At 38.7% G+C, this 25,374-nt stretch overlaps 1 protein-coding gene across 1 annotated transcript in view; it reads right to left on the bottom strand.

Moving 5' to 3' along the window:
- Nucleotides 1–9,664: 9,664 nt before the first annotated feature.
- The window catches only part of GRIK2 (glutamate ionotropic receptor kainate type subunit 2), an 839,395-nt gene continuing 823,685 nt past the window's right edge, over nucleotides 9,665–25,374 (bottom strand). The window contains exon 17 of the mRNA XM_063917041.1: nucleotides 9,665–11,276. Coding sequence (XP_063773111.1) covers nucleotides 11,112–11,276 — 165 coding nt within the window. The 3' untranslated portion in view covers nucleotides 9,665–11,111. The remainder of the gene's footprint in view (nucleotides 11,277–25,374) is intronic.

Here is a 25,374-nt window from a genome sequence, read left to right as displayed (position 1 = left end):
GGGTGAAGACCAGTTCAAGTGAGTGGCCACTCACATGGGATGATGAGGAAGTCAATTGGGAGATACCAATTGGTGATGTGAGCGTAAAAAGTTTAAAGTCAGAGGATTCTGTGGGGTCATCCATTGGGGTATTTAAGTCACTTAGGATAATGGAGGGAAGATCTGAAGAGAGGAAGTTACATAGTTACATAGTTAGTGAGGTTCAAAAGAGGCAAAATGCCCATCGGGTTCAACCTGTATCCGTATTAAGCAGTGCATATTATAATGCACCAGCCAAATTTGTCAAGGAATGTGAAGGGAGGGTCAGGGGCTGTAAATGACAGCTACTCTAAAGTGAAAATGTTTAAAAAGCTGTATAGCATGAATTTCAAATGTACAAAATGTAAGGGATTGTTCTGATGGTATGGGTTGATGGGAGCAACAGAAGGATAGAATAACACCAAAACCACCACTATGGTGACCCCCAGGATGGGAGATGTGAGAGAATATGATGCCTCCAGATGAGATAACAGCAGGATAGGTTTTGTCAGCAAGGGTAATCCAGATTTCAGTGATGTCTAGGAAATACAGGGAGCTGGAGGTGAAGAGATCATGGACAGGGATCAGTTTACTACCAACAGATCTGGCATTCCAGAGGGCACAGGAGAGAGCAGTGGCAAACGCAGGATTTGCATGGGGGGGTTTCCAGAACTGGGCGGAGCCAATCACGGGGGTGGGGACTGAGGTGACCCAGCATATGCTGGGTCCGTAAAACTAGTGTACATATATACACACACACACATATCTACACATATATATATATATATATATACATACACACAGCATATTAAACATGCATATATATATATGTGTGTGTACACACATACAGTATATATATATATATATATACACATACATACATACACACACACGTATATATATATATATATATATCATGTGTGTGTGTGTTTATATGTATGTATGTATATACATGTGTATATATGTATGCACATGGATATATTATTATTATTATCCTTTATTTATATGGCGCCACAAGGGTTCCGCAGCGCCCAATTACAGAGTACATGAATAATCAAACAGGAAAACAGCAACTTACAGTTGATGACAGTTTAGGACAAGTACAGGGTAAATAAACATAGTTACACCAGCAGATGACACTGGAATAAGTATCAGGTGGCCAAAGACTGCTGGAGTTGATGCAGTTGAAGATTATTAAAGTAAGAATGGATAAGCACATGAGGGAAATATATATATGTACTATAATTAAAATAAACTTCTATTGCTCTTACAAGTGCCACCAGGAAGACAGCAGGCTGCAGAGGACGCTAGACAGCCATTAATAATACTCATGCAGCAAAAAAAAAAAAAAAAAATTTTTTTTTTTTTTTTTTAGTGGAGGGGGGTTTCTGGGTGCTCGGAAACCCCCCCTGGGTGCGCCACTGGAGAGGGACCGTGTTTGTGAGAGAGATGTAAATGAGTTTATCAGGGTTGCTGTAGCATTGGGGTAAGAATCATGTGGAGGGCAGAAAAGATGATAGTGTAAAGGTGGTGGGGGTTCCTGAGCTAGAAAGGGAAACTGCAGGTGGTGGGGAAAGAGGGCATTTGGTGTGATGCAATTGAGGAGAGATAAGATGACAGGGAGAGGAGGGAAATAGCAGGGCTCAGTGGAGGGGTAGTAGGACCATGGTGGGGTAGAAGAGACTGAGAGAGGAGTAAGGGGAGAGGAGGGGGAGGGAAGCAGATAGATTGAATGCAGGAAAAATAGGGGCGTGAGGGGGGAGGAGTAGATGGAGGAGACTAGAGGGGTAGAGGTGGGACAGGGGGCAGAATAAATAATTAGATAGACACAGAGTGATGGGGGAGTTGAAGAAAGCATGGTCATGTGGTGTATTTAAATAGGGGGAGTGACATTGTGTGTACCGTAGGAGAGGAGACTGTATGAGAGAGACACTGCAGTAAATTTTTATAGAAATGCAGGTGAAAATACAGTGTTGGTAAATATGTATTCACAGTAACTGTGATTTATTATTAGGTGGAATAATTGTGGAACTTTTATGGATGCAAAATTGACTATTAAAGTAGACAGTGTTGGAAGTTTCAGTAAATGAGGGATGGGTGGGGGGAAGCAATGGTAATCTAAAGCAAACCAATATGGGCACTGAAACCCAGAAGGTAAAAGCAAGGAATGAGTAGGTGGCGTCCCCTTGATATCTGAGAGCATGTGATTCAGGAGGAGGGGCTGAGTAAGAGACAAAAGAGAAATGTATGTGTTGGAGAAATGTCAGTAAATTACTATTGGTACTGGGAAGATCCCAATAAAGCCAAGGTGATAGAGCTACAGTGTGAAAGGTGTGTAGATTAGGGATGATCTCCTATTGGTATTGTATTACTTTAGTTTACTATACATAATAGTATTGCAGATAAATGTAAATTTCAAGCAAACAGCCATTCAAATGTGTGACACTTAAATTATGTTTGTGACTCATTTGTGTTTTTATGTCTGTGCTTTGATGGAGTCCTTAAAAATAAAAACTACAGTAAATTATTTTTGCACAAATTTTGATTATTACCTGTTCAGAGGAAGAAACCTTGCCTCTCTGCTATAATGTGAAAAGAGAAAGCAAAAAGATTACTGCTGAAATGAAAAACCTTGAAAAGAGTCACTTCCTCCTGATGCACCATAACATGGCAACATCAGTGTCTGTGATTAATCTTTTTAAAACAACATCATACACAAATACATGTGTTTGGGGTACCACAGAAGTACAATAGGAAAAATACAGAATTTTGTTAAATGGGATTTTAAGAAAGTTATACAGCAACGCTACAGGAAGGACAGTGATAATCATGAGATGCCAGTACCTGAGTCTTCACCAAAGCGTGAAGGATTTGAAAGATGGATTCTTTGACCATGAAATGATGCAGAGACTCTTGGTACAAACCTCCAAGCTACTGTATACTTTAAGTTAACCACACACTTTCTCCTGATATCTTGAAAACCACTTTGGTAAATGTATTAACTGGGGAAGGTGGAATAAAAAACTGGTGGACAAGAATGATTTCTACATGATCTAAGTGTGAAAATACAAATATGCATATAATTGATAACAACTGACAATAAAGTTTCCAAATTATATGATACTAATACTGCAATAAACTTGTATACAACACAACTGCCCATCACTTCCTCTAAACTCACTGTTACTGTATAACAATATATAATCACCATGTCAACAGCAACACATCACAGTGATGGTAATCCCTCAGGGGTACCATTAGTGCATAATCTCTATTGGCATAGTAAATTAAGCACCAAAGTGTTTTACGGTGAAATATAGCAATATGGCTACATTTCAATCTGGAGTCAACTGTTATGCCTTTTTATAATTACAAATATATAATCATATGATATTACTGTTAAAGATGTTATTCCCAAATGTAATTATTATCTTCAGATAGATTTCTCCACGTATAATGGACTCAATCAACTTTCTTAAGGGGTTAATTACATTATTGACTTCACAAAAGCACATTTATTTGTTGATAATGATGGATGCCAGGTATGATGTAATGTGCAACTCCTGAAAGTCTTTACTTGACTGTAGTGTTTTCAGCTGGCTTGTCATTCGCCAAGCTAACTGACTGGAGTCTGCAACTGTGTGACTTCCAACCATTTGTCCTTTATTACCACCCCTCTGAGCAACTCATTTCCACTTTCCTCCGGCTTCACTTACTACTGATCTATTCTTTGCAGTTATTTTCCAGCCCATACTCTATAGTAGTTCTGAGTCTTTCAATAGTAGTGATATCACAACTGCTACTGCAAGGTCTTCTTAAATATCTACTATACACTCTACCCTTTAAAGTCTCTTTAAATGCAAACTTAGAACAGAAGCATATTAGGATAGGAGCAAGCCCATGTGCAGTCTCCATCCAGGTCCTCTCCTCTCTAGTCTGCAGCACAAGTGAGTAGGCTCTGATGCTGTGTTAGAGTCTACTGTGCATGTGCAAGTCTCTGGTAAAAAGTTTGGTGGCCAATTTCCCATTGATTGTTCTACTGTGTATACACAAATCACAGTGAAAATGGCCACAGCTACAATTTCATAGTGATTTGTGCACTGCTGCCAAAGAAACAGGTAAGTATTGTAGAACATGGGTGTAGGGGGTGCAGTGTGGGCCCCTTTGTACCCAGTGGCCCATGTGCATTGCATGTCCTGCATCCATTATAGATACACCACTGGCATCTAGGTTAGACTGAAAAGAGCATATCCAATATCATGGGTTCTTTTAATTAAACCATGGCCTCATATGATGTACCCTCCTTTATTAATCACAAATGGGTTCAGGACATTGCATTACAATGGGTATGGATGAGGAAAATCCTCCATGGTTATTCTTACAGCAGAGGTACCTGAGTTAGAGCACCAATCAGTAGCTTGGGACAATATACTGTATTTCAAATTTATGAACTTTGATTTAGCATCTGATCCATGAACATCTTTAGGAGAAACACATAAATCATGGGGCACAGCACTCGTTATAATAAACTCACTATAATAAATAATGGGGGTTTTGTTCATGAATTGATCAATGCATTTAAGCTCGCAGCCCAACATTCGTCCTACTATATCAGAATACTGTATAATTCTAATTTAAAAGAAATAACTAATATCTAGAAAACCATTAATTCACTGCACTCACCATACCCAGGATTGGTGAGCTTGGTGATTTTTAGTTATATAATGTTGTCACATGCCATCTTTTTGCCCCAATCCTAGGATTGGTGAGTTCAGTGGATGAATGGTTTTATATAATGTGGTTACATTTTAATTAACCTTTTTATGATCACATCTTCTCATGCACCCTTATGTGAGCTCATTTATTTTTTATATATTGTAAATATCTCTATCAATATATACACACGGTCAAACCACTGGGCTGCATTCAATTTGCCTACTGTCAGGATCCCGGTGGTCATGATACCGATGCCATAATCCCTACAGCTGACAATGGCATCCACAACACCCATAGAGTGGGAATAGATCCTGTGGCGAGCAGAGTGAGCCCACAAGGGGACACTTTGCGCTTGCCTCACTGCTGGTATTCTGGCAGGTGGGATGCCGCTATCGGGATATGGACAGTTGGTATCCCGCCCACCAGTAAATCATACTGAATCAGAACCACATTATTATTACCACCTCCTGCATTTAGCGTGGGCAGCACGTAGCCCACGAAGTACATCATGTGTCATGCACTGGATATATAAAGTGATATAGACCATCTGCACACATATCACTCCTTGCTTTCATGGGTAAAATGGGCGATTTATCCGAGTTGCAAAAAGCGATAATTATTGGCTTTTGGGTGGCAGTATTTCTGAAACAGCGCAGTTTGTAAACTGTTTACGTGCTGCTGTGGTGAAGGTGTATTGTGACTGGACCAATTGCAGCATTGTGAATAACCGATGTTAAAACTACAGAGTACCACGTGCCATTGAGGTGAGAGGTTAATGTCGGCTACAAAGGTGCGTGAGGGCCAACCGACATGCTAAAGTGGAGCAGGTCACCATTAAAATGAACCTGGGGGCTACCATATTTGTGTCTAAAATGTCAATTCGGCCTGTCTATTTACAGTTTTATTTATTTACAGTTTCTTATATAGAGCAGCATATTCCGGTGTGCTTAACAATTGGAAACAATTATAAGACAAAACTGGGTAATAGCAGACAGACATAGAGGTAGGAAGGCCCTGCTCGCAAGCTTACAATCTACAGGGAAGGAAGAAGGGTACATAAGAATAGGCACTAACTATAGCATAGCGGTCACACCAGATAGCAGAGACAGTCCTGATGGGATGTAATTAGATATGAATGCTTCTGAAGGTCATATGGGCAGTTCAGGAATTTGATAAGCTTGCCTGAAGAGGTGAGTTTTCAGGGAACACTTAAAAGTTTGGAGGCTAGAGGAGAGTCTTATTGTCTTGCTGCTGTCCATGCTGCACAAGGCAGTTACTCTGGCTATTAGCTGGTGGTCATATATATATATATATATATATATATATATATACACAAAAAAGACAGCTTTCATCAATATAATAGTATATTAAAAAACTGGTCACAAAAAACTCCGAAGTATGTACCTTCCTTGTGATCAGTTTTTTAATATACTTTTATATTGATGAAAGTCCCGCTGTCTATTTCTTTTGTATTGTACTCACTACGGAGGGCACCTGGGAACAATCCATAGTCCTCAGGAGTGCTGGACTGCCCCAAAAACTATATATATATATATATATATATATATATATATATATGTACAGGGTGACCCCTAAAATTGGAAAAGAAGCTGTACCTGCACACAAATTGCTACACTACTGTTTTTCTAGAAATCACTGTAACATAGCATCTCATATGCAGATATAGGCGCGGTCACCCACAGAATATAGGCATGCCACATATAATTTTATAATTTGAAACAGCAGAGTCTACTAATGCACATAGTGGTGTAAATAAAAAAAAATGCCCAATGCTAACAGAGGGGGTAATTCAGAGTTGACCACAGCAGCAAATTTGTTAGCTTTTGGGAAAAACCATGTGCACTGCAGGTGTGGCAGATATAACATTTGCAGAGAGAGTTATATTTGGGTGGGTTATTATGTTTCTGTGCAGGGTAAATACTGGCTGCTTTATTTTTACATTGCAATTTCGATTTCAGTTTCAAAGCACTCCACCTAAATCTAACTCTCTCTGTATATGTTATATCTGCCCCCCTGCAGTGCACATGGTTTTGCCCAACTGCTAACAAATTTGCTGCTGCGATCAACTCTGAATTGACCTGTCAGCTCACTCAAGCCAGGCATCTCCCGCTGCGTGACATATTCAAGCAAGACGTATGAGGACACATCTGTATAATTTTCTTTGAGATTTTGTTTGTTTATATCTTAACAAAATGCACCTACTGTTGTTTAAGTAAGTTGCTTTTTTTACTCTAACTCAGAGGTTCTCAAACTCAGTCCTCAGGACAATAGGCAAATGCAGAGGGGGTTCCAGCTGCCCATAAATGCCCCTCCCCTTTGCCAGAAGCTCAAATTATGATCACAATATGATTACTATAGCTGTCGCCACAACATGCAGTTTGAGTAACAGAGCGGAGCTGTTGAACATGCCCAGTGTAGCAGCTTCCTCTACCAAGTTTGTGGTATGCGTAGATCTGAGCACTCAATCAGCAGACTGGACCAGAGAGTAGCTTCCAGGAAGAAGAGATAGGAGCCTTACCATTAAGAGACTGAGTGCTTAGAAAGTGTGATTCTGTCTCCTACTGGTTCTAGAATGTATATATATATATATTTATTTATTTATTTATTTATTATGGGATGTTTAACTTTTTGCTGACTATTTATGTTTTTTATATTAGCTTATTATGTTTGATAAAACTTATACTATACTCATATCTACAGTGTTAATTACTAAAATAGTACTCAATACACTATCCAGTGTATAAAAAGACCAATGTATGTCCAGGGTCAGTATTAGGTTCTTCTATCACTTCTGCACAATGGGGGTGATTCAGACCTGATTGTCGATGTGCTAAATTTAGCACATCTACGATCAGCTTCCCTGACATGTGGGGGGACGCCCAGCACAGGGCTTGTCCGACTCGCATGTCAGGCCCTGCAACATTGCACAAGTACAAAAGCATTGCACAGCGGTGATGCTTTTGTACTAGTAGAGTAGCTCCCCACCAGTGCAGCTCCTGTGCAGTGGCAAGGAGCTACCCATTGCTGCTCAGGTCGCAGTGGCTGCATGTGACATCACGAAGCCGACACGGCCCATGCCCCCAACGGTCCCCGCATGCCTGCATAACCCGGACCGCACCCCCTATCTTTAAACCAGGTATTATCTCAGACATATGAGGTAAAAGTAAATCAAGATACAATGAATTTGCAGCCTAGTTTTGCATTAAAAATGAAAATCATAGATTTAAACCTTGCTGCAAAAAATCTACAAAAATCTGAGATTTGGTCTAGATGCTCATGACATTTACTGGCACAGTGTTTACACTACTTACTACTGTAGATCTACTAACGTAACAATATTTGGAGCAATATCATTAGAAAATCTTGTTTTAGGGATGTCTGTTCCCAACTACCTTAACTCAGTGGCAAACGCAGGATTTCTAGAGGGGGGTTTCCAAATGCAGTACACATGCTCCCACTCTGCTGAACATTGGAGCAGGAGTCTGAAGGGCATGGTAGAAGAACCTAGTAATGACTCTGGACATTAATGTAACCATTGGTCTTTGTATATACTGGATACTGTATGGAATACAAGATTACTATTTAATATATTGTGTATAGTATATGCTGTATCAAACATAGTTAAATAATATAAATAAGATAAGTGGTCAGGAAAAGGTTAAACATACAATAATAAATTGATAAATACACAAACATAAAAGAACCAGAACTGCACTTTCTAAGCACACTTTCTCCCACATCATGGTAAGGCTCCTGTCTCTTCTTCCTAGCAGCTATTCTCTGGTCCAGTGCACTGAGTGAGGACTCAGATCCACACACACAGCAAACTTGGTAGAAGTTGCTACCACTGGACATGTGCATCAGCTCTGCTCTCTCCCTTAAACTGCATGATGTGGCGACAGTTCTAGTATTCGTATTACAGTATATACCATTGCAATTGTTTTCATAATTCGAGCCACTTGCCAAGAGGAGGGGGGTTTCTGGGCAACCAGAACCCCCCCCCTGCATTTGCCTATGTAACTGACATATTTATTATCATAAAATTATGACTACTCTGTGTAAACATAAATGCAACTGGATTGTGCACTGGATCCCATTATATAGAATACATTTGAGCATTTGCATTTTTATGTACTTGTTCTTATTTATGTAGCAATGTCTCTGTTGTACCTTATATACTAATCAATGATAAACCTCACTTTTAAGTTGGGTACACATTATGCCAAGAGATTGGCTGCCCAGCCAATATGCCAACCAATCTGTCGATTGGCAAGCTGTATACAAATCAATTTTGCGTGTATAAACCAATCCATGGCCTGATATGTACGGAAGCAGAGTCATTTGAATATGTCCACCCACTTGTGATACCATATTAAGTGGCTGCTGTGGTTGACCTATCACTGCAGGGCACAAATGAACAATGTCTGGGAACAATGTTGGTCAGGTGTACACACCCACCAATCCACAAATGAGATATCATTCCTCTATGTATCATACATTATATTGAAAAGTGTGTACCCAGCAATACAGCAATATTGCATCAGCAGAGTCTAAAAAAAAAGATACAAATCTGTTTGTAATGGCTTAAGTCAGGGGTGTCAAACTCGTGGCCCTCCAGCTGTTTTGGAACTACACATTCCAGCATGCCCTGCCACAGTTGCAGCCGTCCCTAATACAAAATAGATGGCAAGGCATGCTGGGATGTGTAGTTTCACAACAGCTGGAGGGCCGCGAGTTTGACACCCCTGGCTTAAGTCATGAGTCTTCAACCTTGGCCCTTCAGCTGCTGTACTTAAGCTCATCTTTATAGATGAAGATGTTATATGAGTAATTTAGCAATGATTATTTTCTGGCTGCATATACCTAATTTTTTTTAATCTTACATACAAAATAAAATAGATAAATCCAATTTGTTTTTGCTGATGTTTATTTTGTGCATTGAATTCAAACAGGAAACTGTGTGCACTTCAACTGTTATCACAATGTGGTCAAGAAGACTGTGTATTTTACCATTTACACACAATTGTTCATTACAGTATGGTCTTAGCTTAGTGAAATCAGGGGTGTAGCATGGGAAGCAGTGTTGGTAGTGCAACTAGCAATACTGGACTTGAAAATAATTCTCTTTGTTTTATACTGAACTTGAATTTGATAAAAATAATCTCACCAAACGTTGGTGGTGCTCACACACACTACCGTTCATGCTTGGCATCACACCCCTGACAGAAATAACGTATGTTTGGATTTTGTTGATAAAAAGTATTACAAAAATCTCCATACAAAAACTATTTTTATAGAAATCTTGCATTTCCACAAATAAACCTGAACATTTTTAAATAAAAATTGCTCGAGGATTTTGTTCATTAAACACTGACTGTATTGATGAATGCAGTCCATTTAAAGCTCCCTGTGGAAAGTTCTTCTAAGAGGCCCGTGCATTTCCACAGCTGGAGGACACTGCAGAGGCTCAGTGGGGTTCAAACGGTTAACAGTGACACATTTTTAAAAAAAAAATCCATATTGTCTACAATGGATCCTCTTCGTCACATCCACAATTTCACTCTCTGCAATATACAATTAGATACATTCTTCTATACTCCATAATAACTACTTGTCAGCATAAACTGAGTCAATCTAACATTCTCACACAGAAATGCTGTAATCTGGTTGAATTGAACGATACAATTATTGCCTTGTTTACTGACATTTTGTTTTATTTACGACAGTGAAACACAGAGTCCACAAAATCAGATAAGAATCTTATCATACTGTATTTGTTTGTATAATCATGTCAATTGATGGATTATAATGCCTTCTTTTAGTGATCTCATGTTGCCTCATCAGCATATGAATGTATTCTAACATTTTCATTTGGGCATTTAATAATAATTTGTCTAATTGTCTCCCATCTTTGCTATATAAGTGCAAAGAACATACAGTCATTTTGATAAAGTTTATATTTAATATCTTTCTTCATTGGTTAATCTGGCATTTGTTTTTGTTTTTTGTTTTTTTTTCTTTGAAACAAGTAAAAGTGACCTCTTATTGGTTTCTTGTTTGGGACTGTATTTTTAAAGCAACCACAAAACGTACACGTTTACATTCAGAAGAATGGTGGACCCCTTGAAAAAAAAGTTCAACCTCCGCAGAAGTTCTTTATCCATGACTCTTGCAGTTCTAGTCTGACCGAAGGATCAGATTAATAAGTCTCAAGTTCATAGACACAGCGACATGAGGTAACTCATTTTTATTTTGCACAGGTTGCATATTTCCACAGGAAACATTCTCGCAGAGTTGTTTGGAAAAAGAAAACAAAAAGCTGACAGTTTGTGCTTGGGGATGCCTGACACCCAGCTTTAAGCCATTGTTTCTTTTCCTGGCAATCTTCTGTCATTAAATGTATGCATGTTGATTACTTCCTCTGTTTTCACTATTACAGGAGGCTGTGGTTTATGTTTCAGTCGTCGTTGACACTTTAGTGACATCCTTAATTCTTCTACCATGGCACTACAGAAGGATCTCTGCGAATACAAACATAAATAATGTTTTTGTTTAAAACAAAATCTGCAAGCAAAATTCGTATGGGGTATACAAACTATCCAAGATTTATTCTTTTGACGCAGCATGTCAGCTAAGCAACCCTGCAATTTTACCATGTTCCTGCCTGAAGCATCCAACAAACTGCTGTCACTTAAATATGCATCACATAGTAATTAAAATGACTTATCAAGCTGTGAAAGCTCATTGAAAATTTCACCTTGTCACTAAAATTATTTATCTGCCAACTAGTGCCTGGTGATGCACATTATAGGCAAATGCATTTGAGACATGTTCTGAGGAATTCAAATCCAAAAACATTTGTACTTTGCACATTTTCATATATGCAAGGCAAGTTATTTCAAGTACGTTGCGTACTGCATTACACGCTGAGGCTTAATTGCACTTTCATACAATTATTAATATACAGTAGTAAAAGAACACATTATGAAATTTTTATATCATGTAGAAATTACTTGCTTTACAAATGCTGGCTACTGAAGTAACTGTTAGAAACATCAGTGAACAGTGAAACATCACTTATTGTTGGCTACATGTTTGTCTTTATGAGGACAAAAGATTGAGTTAGTATTATTTTATATTTTTGTAATTTGTGGGTCTATTTTGTTTATTTATATTATTCAACTAGATGCACATCATGCAAGTCCACACAATACAGTGTCGAATACAGGCTATAGTAAATATGAGTTTCAGCTATGTTTTATTGTTATAATGTATCAATTTTTATTTGCTAAGCCATCTCAACCAATCCAGCACTTGCTTTCATTAACCTACAATATGCTAAACCGATTAAAGCAAATTTCTGATTTGGGGTTCCTAATGTGCTAATAGATTGGATAGGTTGGGTGGAGCTATAGGAAAACTATATAAAATTTTGAGGGATCCTTTGTAATAGGCAGCTCTTTGCTGTGCACATATTTAAATATTTACAGTTTTTTCATGCAAACAAATACTTTCTACATTGTCTGTAATCAATGTGATTAGTTTGGTACATTTAGTTCTTATTTCATGGTAATTATATATTAATGATCTGCAAGATCCATTATTACAGTACCAATTAAACTTTCCAAAAAGTATTAATTACTAAAGCAGAAAAATTTAGTTTTTTTAAATCCATAAATGATTATTTATTTATTACAAGTTATTTATATAATGCACACATATTCCACAGCACTTTACAGAGAATATTTGGCCATTCACATCACTCCATACCCCAGTGGAGCTTACAGTCTATATTCCCTATCTCATATACATACAGACACATTCACGCTAGGGTTCATTTTCCTGGAAGCCAATTAACCTACCAGTATATTTTTGATTGTGGGAGGAAACCAGAGTACCCAGAGGAAACCCACACAAGTAAAGGGAAGAATACACAAACTCCACACAGTTAGGGCCATGGTGGGAATTGAACCCATGACCTCAGTGCTGTGAGGCAGTAATGAAAATCATTACACCATCCGTACTGCTGCAAATGATAGCATGCTACAAAGAACAGTCTTTTCACTGTGCAACCTCTTTCTGACACCCGGGAGGCCACTTGTAAATCACTGCACCATTATTCAATCACTCCAATCACTGGCTTCTCACTGCAGAATTCAATGCAGTGATTGGCTACATTAATGGAGAACCTCTCCTGTCTCTACTCCACTCCTTTGACATCAATGAAATAATGAATAGCAGACAGTGACTCAAGTGCTGTGGGAGCTAGGGAAAAACATGTTGGAAGCTAAAAGACAATATATTGCAAGAACCTTTCTTTCCCTAGGAGGTTGTAGTCTAACACATACCTCCAAACATGACCCTCTCCAGGTTGGACAGAATGCTCTGCTCCTGGACTTCCCTCTTAATGTATGCTTGCCATCAGTTGTGGTGATCCATTAACCTGGTCAAAACAGATGATGGCAATCACAAATTAAGAGAAAAGTCCAGTAGCAAAGCATTGTATCCCTCCTCGAGAGGGTCATAGTAACATAGTAACATAGTAATTGAGGTTGAATAGAGGCAAATTGGCCATCGTGTTTAACCTGTTTTAAGTTGTGATGAATCTACAGACCCGCTGAATAATGTTTTATGACTAGTTAGCTACTACAACTCATGTTACCCCCGGATTAACTACGTTGATATTTTAAGTATTATAACCGTGGATAGCTTTTTCATTCAGAAATTTATCCATTCCTTTTTTAAATCCATTTACAGAGTCCGCCATTACCACCTTCCCTGGCAGGGAATTCCACATCCTGATTGCCCTAACATTGAAGAACCATTTCCTCCATTGCGTTTGGAACTTTCTCTCCTCCAGTCGCAGCGAGTGCCTACATGTCCTAAACTGTGTTCTTTTAATAAATAATTCCTCTGATAACTCTTTGTGATGTCCCTTTACATATTTGAAGATATTAATAATATCTCCTCTTAGATGCCTCTTTTCTAGAGTATACATATTCAACCTAGAAAGTCTTTCCTTATAGTCCAGTCCTTCTAGGCCTTTAATCAATTTAGTAGCTCGCCTTTGAACACTTTCGAGTTCACTGATGTCTTTTTTATACAATGGTGCCCAAAACTGAACACAATATTCCAGGTGCGGACGTACCAATGCCTTAAACAGCAGCATGATTACATCCGAGTTGTCACAACTGAGGGCTGATGACCGTGACTGGGAGCCTCAGTTGTAGGGGTTGACGGGTACTTGAACTTAGGAGGAGCCATGTGACTCCTGGACATGCGTAAAGACAGTAGCAAGGATGCCCGAAGGCGTGACCACGACAACTGGAAATATCTTTCAGTGATTTTATTAAATGAAAAGTCATAAAACTTGCAAAAACAATAGAAAGTCACAAGTGGAAATTTAGGTGTGCAACTGGTTAATACCGGTAACCTGGAATGTAGAGAAAAGTTCTGTAAACTGTAAATGAACTAGGGTTCGCTGGAAAACTGTAGTTGTTGAAGAGTGGCTGCTGGAAAGCCGGAATACAGACACAGGTGAGTAAGGTGATGTTGTAGAGGGTTAATCACAGAGGTGTCGTGTTACACCACAGAGTGTAACACAGAGGAGTCAGGCTTGAATGCAGGAGAGTTCACTGGAGAATCTGTAGAAGACTGCACACAGAAACCACTGGAGACAAATGAAGCACTGCAGAGAAAGTCCATGGAAGAACTGCTCACTGGAAACACTGAAGACCATTGAAGCACTGACATCCTTCAATGCTGGGACAGGCTATTTAAACCCACAGGTTAGCAGGGATTGGTGGGCAATTAACCAGAGACCAGAGTGCAGCTGCTGTGTAATCAGGCTGGGAGCAGAGTGCAGCTGATTGGCTGAAAAGTAACATGTGATGAAAACAAACATGGCTGCGCCCATGTTTGAACTTGGAGGGAAAGACTGTTTGTAACTTGCATGTGAGTTTTAACCATGAAGCTGCCAGAATCACAGTAAAGAGATTTGAGACAATGAGATGCAGCATGCTGCACACAGACAGTGCAGATGGAATCCAGGCTTGGGACACTGGGACAGTCTCAGGAGGCATTTGGAAGGTAAATACTAATAAGGAATTACCTGGATCGTGACACGAGTCCCTTGTCTCAATTCCCCTTTATATGCACGCTAGCACCTTACTTGCCTTCTTTACTGCGTTTTGACATTGTGTACGGTTATTAAGCCTATTATCAATGAATACCCCCAAATCTTTTTCCAACTCTGTTTCCCCTATGCATTCCCCATTTAATATGTAGGATGCAAGTTTGTTTTTAGTCCCAAAATGCATAACCTTGCATTTGTCTGTATTGAACCTCATTTTCCATTTAGACGCCCAGAGTTCAAGTTTAGATAGATCATTCTGCAAGGACTCCACATCCAATTCTGAATTAATTACCTTACACAGTTTAGTATCATATGCAAAGATTGACACTGTGCTTTCCAGGCCTATTTCTAGGTCATTGATAAGTATGTTGAACAGTAGTGGTCCGAGTACGGACCCTTGTGGTATTCTGCTGACTACTGGGGACCAGGTTGAGGACTTCCCGTTGACCACTACTCGCTGTACCCTGCTATCCAACCAGCTGCTTATCCATGTGCAAATAGTTTATCCTAGGCCAAGCTCCTTTAATTCGATCATCAGTCTCCTGTGAGGAACTGTATCAAAGGCTTTTGCAAAATCTAGGAAGACCACATCTACTGCTTTTCCTTGATCAAGATTATTGCTCACTTCCTTGTAGAAGCTAATTAAGTTAGTCTGACATGACCTGTCCCTCACAAACCCATGCTGGTTCTTGCTAATAATCCTAGCGGACTGTAGATACTCCTGTATGCCGTCCCTTAGAATTCCTTCCAATATTTTCTCCATTATAGATGTTAAACTAACTGGTCTGTAGTTTCCCGGAAGATTTTTGGATCCCTTTTTAAATATTGGCACTACCTCAGCTATACGCCAATCCTTCGGTACCATGCCTGATCTAATTGAACTATTGAAAATCAAGTATAGGGGTCGTGCTAGTTGTGAAATAAGCTCCGTAAGAACCCTCGGGTGAAGTCCATCAGGACCAGGTGATTTATTCATCTTAATTTTGCTTAGTCTCTCCTGGACTACTTCTTCGCTTAAACAAATATCTAACCATGAATCATTACTGTCACGATTGTTATGCTCTACTCCCACCATCAGTTCTTCACTGGTGAATACTGATGAAAAGAATTTGTTCAGTATTTCCACTTTTATTTCGTCATCATTTATCAATACTCCTAATTCATCTTTTAATGGACCTATATTCTCCTTTTTTAACCTTTTACCGTTTATGTATTTAAAAAAAATGTAGGATTGCTTTTACTCTCTATAGCGATTTGCTTTTAATTTTCCATTTTACCTGCTCTTATTGCTTTTTTGCATTTCTTATTACACTCCTTGTAATACTTGAAAGACTCCTCCTTTCCATTAGAATGAAATGCTTTGAAAGCCCGCTTTTTTATCCATTACTGCCTTAACCTTCTTGTAAAGCCACATCGGTTTGAGTTTAATACTCCTGCGTTTACTGCCCATGGGAATAAAGTTATGAATATTGCTATCCAGCAACCCTTTTAAAACATCCCACATTTCCGAAGTGTTCTTGTTATTAAACAGAACCTACCACTCTATGTAGTTAAGTGCACATCTAAGCATACTGAAATTAGCCTTCCAAAAGTTAAAAGTTTTGGTGGAACCCCTGTAGCTATGTTTCCTGAAACTGATGTCGAATGTGATCATATAGTGATCACTGTTACCCAAAGTCTCCCCAACTTTAGTGTTTAATATAATGTCAACATTATTAGTAATTACTATATCTAGGGTAGTTTTACCCCTAGTTGGGTCCTCGACTAATTGAGACAAGTAGTGATCCTTAAACATATTTAAGAACATGCTGCCCCTTGCTTTAGCACATGAATCGTTACTCCAGTTTATATCTGGGTAATTAAAATCTCCAATCACAAGGATGTTCTCCAATCCTGCAGCCGTTTTGATTTGCTGCAATAGTTGTTCTTCCTCATGTATTCTAATATCTGTCTGTTTGTAGCACATGCCTATGACTAGTTTTTTTTGCCTCAATTCCCCCCACTTGAGATTTCAACCCATAGTGACTCCACATTATCGCCAGTCTCCTCATAGATAACCTCCTTTAGGTATGGTTTAAGTAATGGTTTAACATAAAGACATACACCTCCTCCTCTTTTGTTAGACCTGTCCCTCCTGAAAAGAGAATACCCCTCCAAGTTAGCAACCCAGTCGTGAAAGTCGTCCCACATGTTGGAAGGTATGGTCTAAGACAAGGTTCACATCATGTGAGGAAGGCCCTATGTATACTATAACTGTTCACTATTTAATACAGGTTTAGAAGTGAATGAGGAAGTTGCAAAAATAATTTAAAAAGCTTTAACCTCATTAAAGCTTAAGTTTGAATGGTGGCAAGTTCTATAGACAACCAGTATACAGTATGAGGACTAATGAACTACTGTAGCTGTTTTTTAAAGTTGTTAAGGGACTAATGGGTCTATTCATGAAGCAGCGAAAAGTGTGGAGAAGTGAGCCTGTAGAGAAGTTACCCATGGCAACCAATCAGCTGCTCTGTACAATTGTATAGTATGCAAATTATAAATGTTACTTCAATGCTGATTGGTTGCATTGGGCAACTTCTCCAATGGCTCACTTCTCCACACTTTTCACTGCTTCATGAATAGACCCAAAAACAGATAAATACAAACATTACATTTAATTCTATGGGACAAGATATTCTAATATCTTTTAAGGTGTGGAGCATATCTCCAAACATTGAGAGAATGTGAATCGGGTGAGAGTCACCTTCAATATAAACTCAGCCAATCAGAAGTTGCTGCTGATTATCACGTGTGTCCATGTACCTGCAAGTTATATGCCACCAGGTTCTGACTGGCCCAAGTGGGGTACAGGGTAAACCCATGGTGGGCCCAACTGCATGAGGACCCACCCTCTCCTCTAGTTATCAGGTTCCAGACTGTACACTTGAGTAAAATCATAAATATGTTACATTATACTGTACAAGACTATAGTTCTTTCTCTACAGAGAATTATTCTGCTAAATTATCATGCATGGAATATATTTATAAAAGGGCCCAAACCATACACTCTGTAATTGTTAGACAAGCTTCTGTGGTATATTGGCCACACCCCTAATGCATGGGCCTGACAACTGCATTCCACCAGAGGGAACTAGCATTTGACTGCACATTAAATAAGGCATAAATATAAGTAAGTCTTTTAAATATTTATATAGTATCAGTTGTGGGGTGAGCACTTGGAGCATGGGGCCTCTGAGTTGCTCTAGCTGGGCCACTTCAGGGCATCATCACTTAACATTTATATTAACATTTTATATCATTTTGTTTGTTTTTTATATTTTATCACACATTTTTCACTCTTGTAACACTCCTAAAGGTATGTACACACGGTGAGATAAATCTGCAAGATTTTGACTATATAGTCAAAATCTTAAGGAAAATTTGTGAACATCTCAAGGTGCTAGGCAGCTTGTGATACAGATTAGATCCTGTTGCATGCTCCCATGATGTCGATATCGCAAGGCTAGATAGACTGTGAAGGCAAGTCAATCGTGACTATCTAGTGTACTATCTAGTACAAAGTATAATCAAAATTGTCACTTAGTCAAAATCTCAAGTACAGATAGTCAAAATCTGTGCTTATGGGCTCTGGGGGAGTTCAAGGGAAATCATATAGTCAAAATTGGGCATAGCAGTGATCTCACCGTATGTGCACTCCTTAACACTGAGTAGCTGCTTTTATTAATCTGTTAATTTATAACAGTTCACTGCTGTATTTAATTTGTGCGGTGCACTGGGTGTTTTTGGCAGGGCTGCTTTGGGGTGCCCTGCACTCCAGATGTGAACCCCTATAATGTTAGACACTTGCCCGATAAAGAGGTGACCTGGATGTTGGTGGGCAAGTCCATATCTTTGCCCAAATTTATGCTAACAACATCTTATATGATGTTTGATTGTAATATTTATGTCAATTTTGAGAAGTAATGATTGCATAGTGCACCTGTAGTACTAAAGCTCACTGCAAGGTAGTACCTCTCATTAGAGCAGCTAGGGTGTGTAGTCTAGTGCAGTGGTTCTCAAACTCGGTCCTCAGGACCCCACACAGTGCATGTTTTGCAGGTAACCCAGCAAGTGCACAGGTGTATTCATTACTCACTGACACATTTTAAAAGGTCCACAGGTGGAGTTAATTATGTCACCTGTGATTTTGTGAGGATACCTGCAAAACATGCACCGTGTGGGGTCCTGAGGACCGAGTTTGAGAACCTGTGGTCTAGTGCACCTCCCCTTATTCACCCACAGGGCCCTTCATGCCCCAGCGCGACACTGTGTGCCACCTGGCATATGCATCTTTGTTGTGGTTTCCAACAGAACTATTTGGATTATTATAGCCTACTGTATTCAGCCAAAGTCTGCACACACTGAAATTGTTACACCTTTCTAAGCGTAATTGCAAAATTACCAAAAGTCTAAATATGAATGGATGTATTCAATTATTTTTTGAACACACACAGGACAAAAATGTAATTTGTGCCAAAATAGGACTCATACCCAAATCTACATCAGTCTTTGAATATCCCTAGCTATAAAAATAGGGTAAATCATGTACATATGCCTTTAAAATATACTATAAATACAGTACAATGCATTGCAATTATACAGTGTGTGTGTGTGTGTGTGTGTGTGTGTGTGTGTGTGTGTGTGTGTGTGTGTGTGTTTATTTGTAAGGCACGCTATGCTCTTGCTTACATTTCTACTGTGAAATTATTGTTTATTTTTATTGTATGTTTCCCTCAGAAAAAGGGTTATTTTAGCCCTGCAGTATCTTCCGTAACAACAAATAGATCGTTAGGCTTTGATGTTGCAACTTAACAGTTTCTTTTTTATATCCGCAAGTCGTGAAGGCAATTTCTGCAAATCCTTGCAACCTCAAATAATGTGCCACTAAACACCTTGAAGCCTTGTTATAAAGTCCCCATGCCCGAGAGTGTTCTTCTACCTACTAGTTCAGGAATCATGTTAAGAATTTATATGTGCCTAAATAAATAATGTGGCAATGATAACATTATATTTTGAATCTTGCACTCATTTATAATGGATCAATTTATTGTAACCAAATGGTAATGAAAATGACTTATCCACAGATATGACTAGACACAGAAAGAGAAGAATTGTCAGAGGTTTATGATTTAACACAAATTGCATTACCTTTTACTTTGACAAAAAAACGAAAGCTCTTGTCATTTGCTTTAAATAAGTTGAATCTTTTACTTTGCCCTTTGATATTGTTCTGTGAAAGGCATTTTCAGAATTTAGAATGAAAGTGTGAGGTTTGTTCAGAAGTTGATTACCTCTAGCACTGCACGTCAGATATTGTTTGAAACCTTGTTAAAATGTCTTAAAGCAATAATGGCAGTAATCTAGCAGCTTATAGCTTGTGTTAGAGGTCAATGTTTTCACATTTTCTAGTATACATCAATCAAAATGCTTTCCATCATGACTGAAGTTAGCCCTGAATGCATATGAGGCTCTCCTGTGGGTCTTTTTCCTAATAAGCTTCTGTCTCTACAGGGCACTCCTTCTGGGAATATGAATGATGTACTACACAGTGAGAGACAGTCAATTGAGTCTTACAGTACAAACCCCAAGGCAGTAACCAAAATTTTAGAAAATGTTGATAAAGCAAAGACTGAATCTTTGACAATCAGCAGGAGAACTTATTTGCTGAGTAAAATTAACACTTTAATGTACAGCTTAAGTTAAAGTCATAAAAGATATTTACGTATACTGTAGTTGATAAATATACATAACCTAAATATTACAATAATTAAGTTTTTATATGAACATCTTAGAAATTATACAGTATAAGCCTGATTTAAGAGTAATTACTGCATGTGAAAACAGTGGGCTATACTGTAGATTATATATTTGCTAAGATCAGGGTGACTATATTCTTCCTATTGAATATATATACTTAGGGCTAGTGTAATTTTAATGCACACAATTGATATTATATTGCTCTCTGCGTGAGTTTTTTATTTACAGCAGTCTAGCTTGGGAGCTTGATTTTTTTAATGTTTATTCTGCATATTGTTTTTACTGTGTTTTCAGTCCTCAGTAATGCGGGTATCCATGGTGATGTTATACACTGACAATACATGCCCCCTGTAAAAGTAGGCTGAGACGCTGGTGCTGGACCCACATTGTGACATTATCACAACTTTCCTCTGGGCGGTGCATGGCGTGGAGAAGACTTGGTGTATAGGACATGTTTAAAGTATGTAATTGCGTTCATCTTTGTATTGACCATATATATATACAGTATATATGGAATGCAGTCAATAAACCAGCTGTCGTTATCCTGGCATTCATGAGATCGATGCCGGAATACCGACAGATGGTTAAATTCTGACTCCCGGGATACTGAAAAACGCTTGGTATTACCACTCGGTTGGTGATTCCATGCCACAAACTGAGTGGGAATAGAACCTGTGGTGAGTGAAGCAAGCCACCATGCCCGATGCATGGCGAGCGCAGCGAGCCCACGAGGGTACTCACTGTCGGAATACTTTGCCATGGTCTGATGCTCAGAGCAGAACTCACTCCCTAGGACAAGGTGCAAGAATCCCGCTCCTTGCAACAGGAAAGGTAATACATACAGCTGCACTATATGGGTGTGACTAGTGAGACATGGTGTGGTCTACAGTAATTCTAAAAGACAGTGCAAAAATGAAGTTAGTCAGTATCTGTGTGATCATTCAATAGGAAATAAAATATTTTTCCTGCTGCACCCCTTATTGTACAGAAAGACTTGCTCAGCTGCAAATTCTGCACCTACGCAAAATTTGCTCCTAACTCCAAATGAACACTGCTGTATTTTAATTAATATATATTAATTGATATATTTTTGTCTCAGTTTAGCAAAACAAAATCTAATTTATTGATCCCATAAATTTATTGAGAACAAATCTTTATCCTATGTATGTTAAACATTCAGAGCACTATCATGTCATGTCAAGTATTTTATTCTAAAGTTAAGGTGCCACTATAAATAGAATGCAGTTTTTTACTAGCTGTAACAGTGTGGTATTAGAAACTGTGAACATATGAATGGAACTTATAAGAATGAAACATGTACCATACTAGAAACATGAAACTCACTGGAGGTCATTTAAAAGGCACAACAAAAAATGCTTTGGTTTTGTAGTAGAGTGTCTGGTTTGTCTACGCTGTACTCTGCAATATACATGTGAACTTTTCAGGAGACATTACCACATGTACGTCTGGGTACTGTATATGGAGAGAAGAACAAACTTCAGAGGTCCACTGTGCTAAAGTGTAAAGATCACATGAAAATCCATCCTCATACCATTTTTTCATTAAATAAATTGAATGTTATAATTGTCTTTAGTACATTTGCCAATTTTTACTTGTGAAGTTTATTATAACATGAGCCCACATTCAAATCCTGATGGATCTACTTCTTGAGTGCAGCTGGGCCTAGCGATATAGCAAGCAGACCTGCATCAGACTGTCAGTGATTGGCAGTCTGATGCTGTTTTGGGGGTGAGGAGGGGGCAGCAACGGCCTACTTTTGTGAAAAAGGAGGTGTGTCACTGCCGTTTAGGGGAAGGGAATAGGCCAGGGTTTTCTGTCAATGGACAGAGATTTCCTGGGATCAGCAATGGGTAGTCTGTGCATGCCACTCAATGGTAAGTCAGTGATCCAATGTCTGCATCCTAGGACTCAGGTTGGATCACTACTGCAGCAGGAGGCATCTACTTGTATTTGACACTTACCGCTCCATTAACTTACAAAGCTCTCGCTGCTGCTTTCAAGGAAGCAGCAGGGAAAGCCACTACATCCATTTTTAAATTAACCCCATTGTTCACAATACAACATGAGCTCACTACACTAACAGTATGGGATGAGACCCAAAGGCCAAAAGCTCAGTTGCACCAAACATCCCCTCTCAACGCGCAAGATCCCAGGTGACCTGCTCCAGAGAGCCAAATGCTGATCTTATTCACATATAGTAAATAAAATAACTAGAAGCATCAAAGCAACTTTTCTAGATTACACTCATCAATTTGATATGTGATTTGGACATCTTTGTGTGAAAGAGTCTGAATCGGTATACAAAGTGGCTACGATGCAGTGGCTGCGTCTTTTTCTCATACCAAGTACCACTGTGTAAAACAAATTTTTGTGTGGTGAAAGTCACAGCCCAGCATCTCTAGTATAATTTGATCAGCATTTCAGTGTATCTGTGAATGAGAATCAATCACACAAGATGTCTCACTCCATTTGGTATATTGACACTAATTGTATGAGGACATATCTGTAAGTCCAACTGTGAAGTTAAAATAGCCATGTAACTGGTATATGTTCAGGATCCCAGCAGCCATAATACCAACACTGGAATCCCGACAGCCGTCAGAATACCAGTGATGGAATCCCGACAGTCAGGATCCTGAAGGCTGCCTTAGATTTAGGCTGCGGGAGGGGGGGTTAGGTTTAGGCACACTCCAAGAGGGGTAAGGGTTAGGCTGTGGGGTGGGGGAGGTTAGGGTTAGGCACCCCTGGGGGAGTGTTAGGGTTAGGTACTAAAGGGGGAGGGTCAGGTTTAGGCTGGGGGGAAAGGGTGGGGTAAGATTTTGGCCCCACTGGGGGGAGATTAGGTTTAGGCACAATAGGATATGTTAGGGTTAGGCAGCGGACAGGATGGGTAGGGTTAGGGGAGGTTATGCTACCTAATGCACCCCTGTCAGGATTGCCGTGATCGGGATGCCAGCTTTTCATACTGAATCCATGTACCCTGTTGTATAACAAACAACATCCCTAAAAATGTATTATCTTCATTATTTTATCTCAATTTAGTAATCTTGCTACATAAAAGTAAATTTGGTTTCTGCACTGCTCCACACCCTAGGCACACCAGTATGGCTACTTAATACTTTACAATCTCAAGGAATGCCATCGTTGCCTGTGCAAGCTTCAGTTTTCCGCAGTTTCTGCCACCGTGCACCACAAAGCCATGAATCTTCATGGAAATCTTGGTGGACTTGCACAAAGTGTAAAGACTGGCTAGAATATGGTTTTACACAATACTCTGCATATTTTGTGCTTAATAAATTACCACCACTGTCATAACAGAATATATGAGCTGGCTTTTTACATTTACACAAGTAAAAATAACAACCTAGCTAAAGAATCCATGCTTCACTGCCAAATGTTAATCAGGACAATATCAAGACAAGCTGACTGTCATACCTAAAGCCTAATCAGAACTAATATGTGGCTGGTGAGAGGGCACAAAACGTTTTATTTATCACCGTAAGTAATACAGGTAATGTCATTTGAACATAGGCCATCACTATTGCCATTAAAATATCTTTAAAGTACTGTCCTTTTTCGGGTAAGGCTGCTAGACAACAATACTTACAGTAAAATATATGTGCTGAACTGGACACTGCTAAATGGTTTGTATAAATATTTTGCTACTTTATTTCTGAATTTTTGTTTTTGAATATTTTGCAAATATTAAGTAAACTATAAATATGATACATAACAATTATTTCATTATTTAAGAAATGAAATACAACTTAAAAAATCATATAACATTATATATACCTATAAACCAGTGATTTTTTTTTGTATTAGCATTTTTTTAGTAACGTTATAATATTAAACAAGCATTTCTTTGCAAGCAATGTATATTAGATATAACAACAAAGTCCTTATCCAACATAACAATGCACCATCTTGTGGTTACTAGGGAGGAATGCAGCAGCTATGGTTCAGCAAAACAAGTTTCTACAACAATATAAAAAGTTTTGCTTTGATGTAACATTAACTGTGATTTTTATTTCCAGATTAATAATGTGATCTATTGTAAAAAATAAAAATAGATTGTATAAATGAGATGTTTCATTTTAATGAATCCAAAAAATTATCAAACCTATATAGTTATTTTTGATTATAAATTATATTACTCATAAGTTAAAAAAAATCCCAGAATTGTCATTGTAGTGCAGTTATGTTCTGTTGTACAGTAGTTGTGAGTTGTGTATGTGTATATGCAATATACAGTATTTAGTGGAAGAACAAGAGAATGGGGGCAGATGTATCCAAATGGCATTTTGAATGCAAAATATTCCACCACTGATCGCTTGCATAGCAGTGTTTAGTAATACTGTATACATGTATAATTCTGATTAAAACCACAAAGGACAGCTCTTCCAATAAGAGCTGTCCTTTGTGATTAGAGGACTTCAGGATTTATGACCCAGAATTCCTTATGCGCATGCGCAGCCATTATCCAGTGCATATACGGGCCACAGGGGACACTGAGAGAGATCCTATTGACCCTTTTCGGGGAATTATGCATAAAGATGCTGTCTATGAGGTACAAGCTCCAGAAAGTTTCACTTTTCAGAGCTTGACACAGATCTTCACACATATGGCAAAGGTAGTCAGAGTTTTGACCACATTTTGCCATTGAT

This window comes from Pseudophryne corroboree, chromosome 4, assembly GCF_028390025.1.
Source record: "Pseudophryne corroboree isolate aPseCor3 chromosome 4, aPseCor3.hap2, whole genome shotgun sequence".
NCBI lineage: Eukaryota > Metazoa > Chordata > Amphibia > Anura > Myobatrachidae > Pseudophryne > Pseudophryne corroboree.
This window is presented reverse-complemented; position numbering and strand designations above follow the sequence as displayed.